Genomic DNA, 12,951 nt, shown 5'->3' on the forward strand with positions numbered 1-12,951 from the left:
TCCAGGCTCTGAGCCGTCAGCACAGAGCCCGATGCGGGGCTTGAACTCACGAGCTGTGAGATCATGACCAGAGCTGAAGTCGGATGCCCAACCGACTGAACCACCCAAGCACCCCTTTCTTCTTACTTTAAAAAAGATTGAAAACCACTCTGATAAAAGAAAGGAACTTACATTTTTGGATCTAGGTAAATATGACGGGGATGGGAAGGAATGATGAGTTTGAAAGTACCAAATGGAAACTGTTCAGAATCGATATAGACTAGAGCTTCAAATATCTTCAGGAGCCCTAGTCATAGTCAATATCTAGCCACCAGTCAGTAGAATTTGTAAATTCTAAATACCTTTGGTAAAATGATCTTTAGGCTCTCCCTAGCCTTCTGAGTATAAAGCAAGGTGGCGTGGGTATCTAGTGTTTGGACTTCCTAGCAATACACTTCTTATAGCACAAGCATCCTTTTCTCACCATGTGACTCCAGAAAGACCTATGGCTCAACACAGCTGACCACCCAGGGACAGGTCCAAGCAAGGCCAGTCATAGTATCTTATTCCCTGTCCTGACCACAGCTGACAGGTGAAAGGTAGGTACTTGGGGAAAAATGGCAGTCCCTCTCTTAGGATTCATAGATTATTAAATTGAGGAGCTGCTGACGGCCACATGTCTCACTGTTTGGGGAAAGCCAGCATGCAGAATGAAGTTAACAAGCAGAGAAAAGTCCAGATTAAAGACAGAAAATGTGTACTGGGACTGTTCAAGCATCCCTTCCGTTTCTGGGGTTGTCTTTCAATAAATTCTACAAAGACCTAAGAGAGTTCAAGTTCTAACACCTGTAGGCAAAGGAGACCCCTTACCATCATGGAGGGAGTAAATGGAATCCCCTAAAGCTTCAGTCTGGAAAAAGCCTAGCCCCAGAGAAGAACATCTGGTTGAGCACAAGGCTTCCACTAAAACATAGGAAATACCTAAATGATGTACAGAAGCTTTCAAAAATTTATATTTAATATCAGGTCTGAAACTCTAAAGTCCACTACAGCTACAACTAAAGCACTGTTGAAAGTTGAATGTGCTGTGTTCATCCTAATAATTACATTTTATGGGTCAGTGAATGGTTTAGAGTACCAAAGCCTTACAGTGACTGTGGACTAGGCCATCAAGAGGTAACTTATTCTAGCAACATTATAGATGAGTCTCACAAAACATAATGTTGAATGAAAGAAACCTGAGGAGTAGTATAAGAAGAGGCGAAATGAATCTATGCTATTAGAAGGCAGGACAGTGGTCATCCTGGAATGGGGTAGGGGAGCCTCTCAGAATGTTCTGTTTCTTGATCTGGCTGCTGGTACACAGATGGGCTCACTGTGAAAATTCTTTTCATTGTACACTTAAGATCATGCGCTGCTCCATGAGTGTATTATACTCCACTAAAAGATTTAACAAAACAACAAAAAAGACTGGGTGGGTGGCTACTCCCAATTACTCTGGGACAATATTTTGGTTCCTCACTACCATATGCAAGCAACATTCACGCACACGCAAAAAAAGCCATGGTCTAGGGTGTCCCTTCTTGCAGCTAACTCAAAGGACACAAAAAGATGGAAACCGTTCTGAAGGAGCTAAGAATTCCACTTACTTACTTCATCCTCCTTTGTTTTCCAGGTAGGAGAGACAGCTTCTGGCCAAATGGTACCGTGACTCACTCAACCCTTAGCCACCAGGATATCTGTATCTATATTGTTTTGTTTTGTTTTGTTTTAATTGCATTTTCCAGACAACTGGCCTTTCATTGCCAGCCAGACGTTTCCCAGGGCCCTGTGATAGTGCCATGGACCCACCTGAATTACCAGCTTCTCTTATCAGTTGCAGACCCACCACTGGCAGCAGAACCAGTGAGTTTAAGTGCACAGTATGGAGTAGGAAATGCTGGCTATGGCTACGTCTAATTTCAAACTGCATCAGGTAAGAGGAAGTTGAGTAAGGAGAATGAGCGTAAATGCTGAATCTGACACTGCGAAGAACGGAGCAGCAAAAAGTGCATACTGGGCCCAAATAACTGAATTGAATTGAAATGCCAGATGCTTATCAGATGTGACAGGACTTTTTTCTAAGAGTAGAATGAGGGTGGGTTTTTTTCTTTTATTTTTATTTGTATTTTTTTAACTACTGGACCCCTTCATTCAGGCATGACTATGACTTATGCAATTACATGGAGTCTGTAATAGCAATAACTTATTTTTCATGGTTCAAAAGAAAGTTTACTTCATGTTAATGTTCTTTATGTAAAGACGTAAATATTCTTCCCTTCTATCTCATATCATGAACTAGACAGAATGCAATGTCTTTAGAGAACTCTGCTTTGGAAGGGAAATCTGGATCTCAATCTCTAAAAACTCTCCTCTTTGGCCTGTGTTAACTTAGCCAATGATAACAAATTTAGTTCTAGATTTGCAAATGCCATTTAACTTTGAAGGTGACTAAATTCTTAGAATGATCTAAATGCTATATTCTTATATATTATCCTAAAATATAAACTGCTATAAGCGGTTGAGTGGCATAATTAATCATATGTGTGCCACAGGATTAGACATAAAATACATCTTGACGACCTATCATATAAGCTTCTACTATTTGCGATATTTGTAAAAACAAAGATTTTGCAACTTTGTGCTCCACCACCATGAAATTTACATTTGAGGGTTTTTTTGATGCAAAGACTATACCATGTTTTACAACAAGCTCCTGTCTGTAAGCAAGAAGACAAAGTAAGAAAATTGATGAAGACTCAACTATCACTAACAAAACTGAGAAGAAAAAAAAAAAAAGGTAAGGCATTCTCAGACTACAGAAACCACTTCCTCTCTGAATTCAGCACCGAAACCATTCTGTGGGTTTTAAAAAAAGAGATGAGGGGCGCCTGGGTGGCTCAGTCGGTTAAGCGTCCGACTTCGGCTCAGGTCACGATCTCGCGGTCCGTGAGTTCGAGCCCCGCGTCGGGCTCTGGGCTGACAGCTCAGAGCCTGGAGCCTGTTTCAGATTCTGTGTCTCCCTCTCTCTCTGACCCTCCCCCGTTCGTGTTCTGTCTCTCCCTGTCTCAAAAATAAATAAACATTAAAAAAGAAAAAAATAAATAGAAAAGAGATGAACATTAAAAGAAACATGAAATTCCCATTACACCAACAGAAACAAACCATTAATCTGGCATCTCGAACAAAGCTGTACCATAGACTAGAACAGTGCTTTCCAGATGAGGCTGATCACTAGATTCAGCTGGGGCGATTAAAAAATATGCCTCCAGGGTCGCCTGGGTGGCTCAGTCAGTCAAGCGTCCGACTTTGGCTCAGGTCATGATCTCACAGTCCATGAGTTCGAGCCCTACATCGGGCTCTGTGCTGAGGGCTCAGAGCCTGGAGCCTGCTTCGGATTCTGTGTCTCCCTCTCTCTCTCTGACCCTCCCCCGTTCATGCTCTGTCTCAAAAATAAATAAACATTAAAAAAATTCTTTCAATAAAAATAAAAAAAAAAAAATATGCCTCCCAGAGGTACTTTATTCAGTAGGACTAAAATGGAGCTCAGAATTTTGTTGTTTCTTTTTAAAGCCTCCCCGATAATTCTGATGGTTAACCAGGTTTCGGCATCACCGGCCTAGTATGTTATTACACAGCCATGCATTCTAGAGTCGACCTGGAACAAGCTCTTCAGATAAGCACCGGTAATTCTTATGGCGCATACACATTCCATGGCCATTCCAATGCTCCTCAAAAATGCTCTTTTCTCGCCACCTCCTGTTCCTTTGCTTTCCAGCTCTCATCTCTGGATTCTTGGTTGTTCACAGGTAACAGCGTGAACACTATTTCCTCAGGGAAGCTTCCCTGACCAGTCAACTTTGACAAGCTCAAGAATCCTTAGCTGTGTTTCCACAAAATTCTGAGCACACATGTTGGTAATAGAAGGCAGCATGTATAGAGCCCTTACTCTGTGCCAGGTACTGTTCTTAGCCTTTTACACACATACACTCACTTAATGCTCCTCAAAACTCCATGATGTAGGTATTATTATCACCCTTATTTTCGAAATGAGGAATGAAGAGAGACAGGAGTTAAGCAGCATGACTAAAGTCAGGTAATAGTGGTAAAGAAGAATTTTGTCTCAGGCATCCCAGCTCTAGTCCATGTTGGTAACCACTATACTTACTGTGTTACCTCTTCAAAGAACTTCGCACTCCTTAACATTGTCCATTGCTAGTTTTTGTTTCTTAGCATCTCTCTTTTCCACTGGATTGTGGCTCTAAGAAGACAGGAACCCTGTCTTGTTTTCTTCCTCAATGTATCTTCAGTGCCTTTCAATGTATCTTTTAGAAAACAGTGAACATTCACTTAATATCTGATGGACTCACTGTCAATGTCCCTCTCAACAATCAAAATTAACCTTAGATATGTTTTTAGACTTCTAATAATTTCATTACTCCCATATCTTTTTTAAAATTTTTTTTAATGTTTATTGATTTTTGAGACAGAGAGAGACAGAGCATGAACAGGGGTGGGTCAGAGAGAGAGACGGAGACACAGAATATGAAACAGGCTCCAGGCTCTGAGCTGTCAGTACACAGCCTGATGCGGGGCTCGAACCCATGAACTGCGAGATCATGACCTGAGCCGAAGTCGGACGCTTAACCGACTGAGCCACCCAGGCACCCTTCATTACTCTCATATCTTACATAATAGTAATAAAAGCTATTTTAGTGTTTGCCTGTATAAGGGACTCAGCTATGTAAAAGAATACACATGCCCTATAGGAAACATATGAAAACAAGTCAAGTAAAGAAAATATGCAAAGAAATTCATCTACCTCCTAATACACTGTGCATAGGTTGGTAAACACATTGTCTCATCTCACATGAAAGAGCAAAGGCACAGTGAGAGCTTCAGAGCTTGCCCCAACTTTTACTGTACCATAAACCCTCTTCTTAAGAGAGTGGAAGAAAAACTATAAATTTTTTCAACCTTATTAAATAGGTTACTATTTGAAAATCATTATGAAGGAATATTTCAGGAAAATGGCAAATGCTTAACAAACCTTCCAATGGGTTTCTAAAACCATAAAACTGGCAGAAAAATGCCTTTACTTTATCCAATTTTTTAAAAAAGAAGCCTATTTTATAGCTCATACGTCCAGTGCTTGATTTTCATGAAATCCCTTCTGATTTATTTTAAGTGTTGGATGTGCATACAATTTAGTGAGTATCGGCCTCCTAGAATGTATGCAGCCACTTCAACCTAATCACTGTTCACTCTTTCCATTCTTGCTGTATGTACTTTGAGTACCACTCTCTCTCTCATTTCTCATTCCCAATTGCAGGAGCTAAGCTGGGCCCAAGCCAGTCAACATATTACACTCCCCCCCCCCCCCAAGCCCCCCTCCCCCCACGCCTGCCTCTCCTAGGCACAGTGATTAGTTTAGAAACATTCACATGGACCATCAGATGAGAGAAAATGAAACTTCCTAGATGTCTGAGAAGGAGACTCATGATTTTTCCTACTGGACAGAAACCAGAAATAATACAGGGTTCAGAACTGCTGCCATCTTCCTTTCACATGATGCCTGATACAACTCAACTCAAGAGAGCACAGAACAAGAGATGGCAAGAACATCCACTAAGGCCTACATCCAGCCATGTGTATAAAGCCAGATGGGATTCTGGACATTTCAACTATGTGAGCAAATAAATTAGCTTCTTACTTAAGGGGGTTTGGTTCAGAATTTCTTTGACTTTCAACCAAAGAAGTCCTGGCTGATATGAACACTGCTTACATTTATTTCTAATATAACACATGAAGGCAATGTCTTTAAACAGATAATCTTTTTTCTATTTAACCAAATGGACTTTGCGATGACAAAACACTGTTTTATGTATTACCTATCTACGATGTGCAGATAGTTAAGTTTTGTGGTTATATTGGTAACTGTCTACACATAATTAGTCTTTTTCTTCTATTCAGTCTCATACACTGAATATTCTATATGCAACATCCAGAGTTAATATTATGTATACCATGCCGTACAAAAGGCCATTGTAGAAGGAAGAGGTGTGTGTGATTCAGCCCAAATAAAAGGCTAATATCCACAATTTGACCTGACACTTAAATAAATTCAGTTATATTAGTTCAAGATTTTGTCACCATCATATTTAGTCACGGTCATAAAAAAAGCAATGATTAAAAACAAAGACAATTTTAGAACCTTAATAATAGTATACATTAACAAAATTACATACGATAGTAAGGTATTTTTTCAAAAATATATCAGTTGGAGGAGTTTTACTTACTAATACTTTTTCAAACATGTGAAACTATACTCATTATTAATTCCAGTTTATTATGAATGCTGCCAATTAGAGCTCCCAGTAGACATGTCTTCACTGCTTCACTAGAAAGGAAGTATGTTCCAGTTCATTTTGAAGACAGATCTATTTTACATCACTCATTTCATCCAAGGTTTGAAATGAATCCTTTGAAACTATAGGACATAAGGCCAAAGGGCATCCCTATTCGAAGAAAATAATGCTAATGTCAATCTAATTCACATCCTTAAAGAATTTTAATTGAACTCTGCATTAGGGCTTTTCACCAATAGTAATATTATAACCATTATGCTGAACTATGGTCATCTTCAGACTTGATTAACCATCAGCATGAAACTCATTAGCATTTACACTAAATTAAAAGCATAAAGATGACTAACTCCAGATATACAGGCAGGCTAATGGGTTAGTTAACTCAAACAAGCATATCAATATTGCTATCACTTACTTAATACACACTCAACCTTATAGTTAGCTGCACCACAGAAAAATTTTAAAAATCAAAGAAGGAATTCAGGTTTGGAAAAGGAAATGTGCCAGTGAAAAATATATTACTGGCCCCATCCCAAAAGACTTGGTATCTTGGAAAAGATTTAACTCAGATATGGACAAAACACTATGACTCAGACAACCTAGAAATTTTTTAAATACTAGTAATAACTTTATAAGTATGCTGTTCTTCATTCTAGAAAACAATGCCGTTAACTTTAATCATTGCACATTTTTTGACTTAACCTCAATACACAGAATTTACTATTATTAGCTATTATCTTAGGATCTAAGAAATTGCTTAATCTAATGGACATATTTGTCTATATACAATTTACCTGAAGATTTTCAGTTCCAAGTGTCTTTAACCTAACAATATTTTAGAATTCAGGGACATTTGTTAAGTTTTAAGAATAAAAGAAAAGAAAAGAAATAAAAGAAAAGGATTTCTGTGACATTATATTTACTATGGAAACCACTCAACATAATTCAACAACTCAGGGCATTGATATAGTTTATTAGCAAGAAATTATCCTACTAATTGCCTATTTGGAGATGCTGGATAATTAAATGAGGAGACAATATTGGACACATTTTATATCTTCCCCTAGCTATTTTCTTCTCTCTTCCCCTAAACAACCAGACTGCACAAAAGAGCTTCCATTTATTTATTTCCCCGCAAGACTCTACACAAAGTGTGAGCAAAAATTATCTGTGAAGGACCCAGCAGTAAATATTTTAGGTTTCAAGGGCCATTCCATTTCTGCCATAGCTACTCAACTCTGCCACTACAGCACAAGAGCAGCTATAGACACACAATCTATGTCTGGGAGCCTAAGGGGCTCAGTCGGTTGGGGGTCCCACTTCGGCTCAGGTCATGATCTTAGTTTGTGGCTTCTACCCCCACATCGGGCTTTCTGCTGACAGCTCAGAGCCTGGAGCTTGCTCCAGATTCTGTGTCTCCCTCTCTCTCTCTCTGCCCCTCCCCTGCTCCTACTCTGTCTCTCTCTCTATCTCTCAAAAATAAACAAACATTAAAAAAAGAAAGACATACAATCTGTAAAAGAATGGACATAGCTGTGTTCCAATAAAACTTTATTTATGAAACCTGTCAGTGGGTCCTTTTGATCTGAGGGCAGTAGTTTGTCAACCTAGGCTCTAGTCTAAGTTTTCTTCTATTTAGTCTTTCCTGGGTGCTCTGACATACCGCAATGGCTTTAGTTACCGTTTATGAGCCAATGACACAATTTATTCACAAGGCTAGACTTCTCAGCTCCAAAGTCAACCCCCATCATTTCAACCCCATGTGTCCCATCAGCTCGATGTGCTCTAAAACAAACTCAAGATCTTTTCTTTCAAACGTATTTCTTACCTCAGTTATGACATTAACCACCCACTACTTTATCCTTTGCAGGAATCTAGGAGTTACTCTTTACTTATCCTTCTCTCTTCCCCTCTTCTACATCTTATACAACCATCTCTAAATACCACTCCAGTCAGCCCAATTCCTTCCAGCCCTTCTGCCACCATTATTATCCTTGCCTTCATCTCTCTCTCAATTTTCCTGCATTCACACCTGCTCATCTCCCAACTATTCTCTACACATGACCAGAATGAGTTTTTGAAAATGCAAGCCTAATCAAATCACTTGCTGAAACCTCTTCAGTACCTTTCCCATGTCCATAGGATAAAATCTAAAATCTTGAGTCTTGATCTGGGTGCCTATCTGCTGCCCAACCTCATTTTTACTACCCTTTCCTCTTAAGCGATGGTCTCCCTGGCCTTCTTTCAGTATCTCAAATGCACCAAGTTCTTACTTGTGGACATCTTATTCTCTCTGCCTGGAATGCTCTTTCTTTGCCTGCCAAGGCCTCCCACTTTCCACTGAGCCAACTCCTTATTCATCCTAAATGAAAGCCAGAAGCTTATCAGGCAAAAAATTGATAGCTTTGACTACCAAGAAATTCAAATGCATATACAGTAAAAAATATATATACAAAGAAAATAGGGGTGCCTGAGTGGCTCAGGTCATGATCCCAGGGTCATGGGATCGAGCCCCATGTCAGGCTCTGCACTGAGGATAGAGCCTGCTTGAGATTTTCTCTCTCTCCCTCTTCCCCTCCCCTGCTCTCTCTCTCTAAAATTATATATAAAAAAATCATCCAAATAAAATAAAATGTTTAAAAACAAACAAAAAGTTGGGAAAATACATGTAAGATACAGAAGACTAATTCCTAAATATAAAAAAAGAGCTCATGCATCAATACAGAAAAGCAACAACATCTCTCAGTAGAAAAATGGGCCCAAAACATGAACCTGCAGTTCACAAAAGAAAAACTCTGGTGGTCAACTGACATATAAAGAATAGTCACTATCCCTCATAACCAAATATGCAAATCAAAACAAAAATTAGGTATCATTGTTCACTCATCAAATTGGAAAACATTTAAAAAACTAAGGTGCATTTATTTATCATTTCAAGGTCCAATTGTTAAAGTAACTATTACCTTAACATTATCAGATTCTCACTATCACCTAGACTGGGAAAGTTGTTGTTATTGTTTCAATTAATCTATAAGGTGTTGCTGCTCTAAAACAAACACTCTTGAAAGTAATTAGTGTCATATAGATTATATTTATGAATATATTCCCCCAAATGGTCTAATTTAATCATGCCTCACATTGGAATGCTCTGAGCAGACACTGGTTTCTCCTTCCTACTACTTGTTCTCTGAGTCAAGGGCGAAGTGACTCAAGGAGGCAGCCTGGCAGAGCAACCCTGTGTTGCCTATCCCAATTAATTGTTCACCTTTGTTTCATTTCTACACTTTTTACAGCTTTAATGGCACTCAATACATTACACAAATTATCTAAAAGAAAAATGAAGCAATGTATATTAAAGTGTCAGGGATTTTAGGAAGGAAAAAGTATTCAGAAAATTCTTTAGCCAAATGTTTATCGGTAGTAGATCAAATGAAAAAAAAAAACGTAGTGTACCTCTTTTTCTATCTTAAATTGGTTTTAATTTCATAACTTTAAGTATTTAATATAAATTTATGTGTATAATTCATAAAATATAATTGGAGAATGTTCTTTTCCATCAAGTTTATTTAAAACTAGAGTCTAAGAACTCCTTCTGAATGGTGTTCTGATTCACTCAGTTCAACTATAATACTGGACTAAGCCGACTAAGAAATCTCCACAATCAAAAACTGTTTTATAACAGCAATGTTTTCAATGGGGAAAATGAATTTGGGACAGGAGATTTTCTTTTCTTTTCTTCTTCTTCTTCTTCTTTTTTTTTTTTTTTTTTTTTTTGAGAGAGTGAGTGAGCGAGCAGGGGACAGAAGCAGATGGAGAGAAAGAGAGAGAGAGAATCTCAAGCAGGCTCCATGCAGAGCCCAATACAAGGCTCAATCCCACAACCTTGGTATCATGACCTGAGCTGAAATCAAGAGCAGGATGTTCAACCAACTGAGCCACCCAGGTGTCCCAGGGAAGGAGATTTTCTGACTCACAATCTCACAATAATAAAATTATTTTCCTGAGGGGCTGGATAGCTCAGTCGGTTAAGCGTCTGACTCTTGGTTTCAGCTCAGGTCATGATCTCACAGGTCATGGGTTCAAGTTCCACGCAGGGCTCTGCGCTGACGGCACAGGGTCTGTTTGGGATTCTCTCTCTGCCCCTCCCCCGCTCATGCTCACTTACTCTCTTTCTCTCTCTGAAATTAAATAAACTTTAAAAAAATAAATAAATAAAATTATTTTCCTGTACAATTTCAACAACAAAAGTTTTATAGCTATAAGCATACAAAACCTAACACCACTAAGCAAAAGACATCTGACATTTTCCTCAAGAATACTCCCCATAAATATTTTTCATTTTTATACCATATGTTCTGAAATAGGAATAAGAATTTTTATGGAGGAATACAAGAAAGGAATACAAGAAAATATTAACAGTGGTTCTATGGAGGGGGAGGGATGAGGGCTTATTTTTTATTTGGCATGTTTCTGCATTGTTTGAATTTCCTTACTATGTAATATGGTCAGAATAGGGATTATCTAGGATACCATTTTTGTTTTTCCTTTATAAATTTATTTTTTGAAAGTTATAAAAGAAGTAAAAAATAAAGAGTCATTGTCTTACTTTGTCAATCACCACAAATATTTGTCATTAATTAGCACATACTACACACTCTTGTAACTGTTACTCAGACTTAGCAACCTTTATTCTGATAAACAAACCAAGGATAATGCCATCTAAGCAAAGGAGCTCAGTGGCTAATAAAAAGAACTAGAACGTTTCCCAATTTTGGCAGATTTATAACCAGTTATAATATGCCTAAGACAAACCACATTTGTTCACTAGGAGTTGAAAAGTAATCCAGGCCTGGCTAATTCTTGTCTAGAGGTTGATAAAGAATGAAACAATCCTAAAGAGCACAAAGAATAGTAATGAAGTCCCTTTTCCCTGCGAATCTCAAGTACACAGTGCCACCTACTGGGGAGAGTAAGGCCACCATTCACGACAAGGCTTTTTTGGTAAATGAATTATTTACCTGAGGCTGAAGCAAAGCAACCAGGGATGTGGGGAGACCAGATGGTGCTATAAATGACACTTTCGTGGCCTCTAAAGGTGCACAGAGACTTTCCAACAGTTGGATCCCACTACAAATAAATTAACAGATCAGTTTACTTAGACGTAAATTCAAGTTTATGTTTATATATACATATATATAATATACAATACAGCATATATGTATTTATTTTTTTATTAATGTTTATTTATTTTTGAGAGAGACAGAGTGCAAGTGGGGAGGGGCAGAGGGAGAGGAGACACAGAATCTGAAGCAGGCTCCAGGCTCCCAGCTGTCAGCACAGAGACCAATGCGGGGCTCGAACCCACAGACTGTGAGATCACGATCTGAGCCAAAGTCAGATGCTTAACCCACTGAGCTACCCAGGCATCCCTCTATAAATGTATTTACATATACACATGTAATATACATTCATATTTCAATTTTTTTAAGTTTATTTATTTTGAGAGAGAGAGAGAGACAGAGAGCGCATACAGGGGAGGGACAGAGACAGAGGGAGAGAGAGAGAATCCCAAGCAGGCTCTGCACTGTGAATTCACAAACCGTGAGATCATGACCTAAGCCTAAGTGAGACACTTAACTGACTGAGCCGTCTAGGCACCCCTCAAAGATTTTTTACAGTCTATTTTTATATAAAGCAAAATGGTATTTAAGGGGCTAAAATAATTAATGCTGAGTTAATTGTTGTTAGTTCACAGACAAAAAATTAAAAATTTTTAAATTCTAACAAAGGCTTTAATACAGTTTTTTTGAAAAGAAATTAGTTGTGCAATTGAAAAGATATAGAAGTATGTTCAAGAGAAGAAAAAAAATTCAACGGAAACTTTGGGGAAGAGAATATTGGTTTTAAATACAATGATTCTGACATACCAGTTTGACAGTTTGATCCCATGAGCCAGACACCACGAGCTGTTCACCTCTGGTCTGGCTCCAGTCAACACTATAGACCTAAAAACATTTTAATGTGTCATTTAGAAAGCAAAAGAGCATCAAGTTAAATATTACATTTTATCTCTTTAGAACAGCGATAGCCAGTTAGAACAACCAATTTACTTCATTGAAACATCAAATGAAGTCCTACAAATCTCCACCATGGTGTCTGAGAAATGGAAAGACCATTTTGTCCATTCCTCCAGACATATTCCTTATGATAAGATTCCATTCTAACAGAGTTCTACAGATTATTTCCCAACCTCCTTCACTAAAACAAATTATATATATTTTTAACCTATCGACAAATCACTGTTTGCAGCACCTTGTAGAAATGTCAAAGCAGATTAGAAAGCTAGTCATCTAAAAAAGCTTGCCAGGTCAGTGTCCATCAGATAGCATTAAAATTCAGTTAATAACGCTATCTGGCCTTTCTTAGAAAAAGCTTAGAGGAACCAGGTAATCCTTTCCAATCTCTTGGTAAACAGCTGTAGTTACCCAGTGCTGCTATTCTAATCTAGGCCTTACTGCTTTCAGTGAACCATTTCAAATGAACCATTTGAAAACTTATGGAAATA

At 38.3% G+C, this 12,951-nt stretch overlaps 1 protein-coding gene across 1 annotated transcript in view; it reads right to left on the reverse strand.

Moving 5' to 3' along the window:
* Window positions 1–12,951, reverse strand: part of PEX7 (peroxisomal biogenesis factor 7) — a 77,460-nt gene that overhangs the window by 50,045 nt on the left and 14,464 nt on the right. Inside the window, exons 4-5 of the mRNA XM_019420485.2 lie at window positions 12,314–12,391; window positions 11,405–11,513 (exon numbers count right to left, since the gene is read on the reverse strand). Of these exons, the coding sequence (XP_019276030.2) occupies window positions 11,405–11,513; window positions 12,314–12,391 (187 nt within the window). The remainder of the gene's footprint in view (window positions 1–11,404; window positions 11,514–12,313; window positions 12,392–12,951) is intronic.

The sequence above is a fragment of the Panthera pardus genome, unplaced genomic scaffold (genome assembly GCF_024362965.1).
Source record: "Panthera pardus isolate Hobbes unplaced genomic scaffold, ASM2436296v1 HiC_scaffold_17, whole genome shotgun sequence".
Taxonomy (NCBI): Eukaryota; Metazoa; Chordata; class Mammalia; order Carnivora; family Felidae; genus Panthera; species Panthera pardus.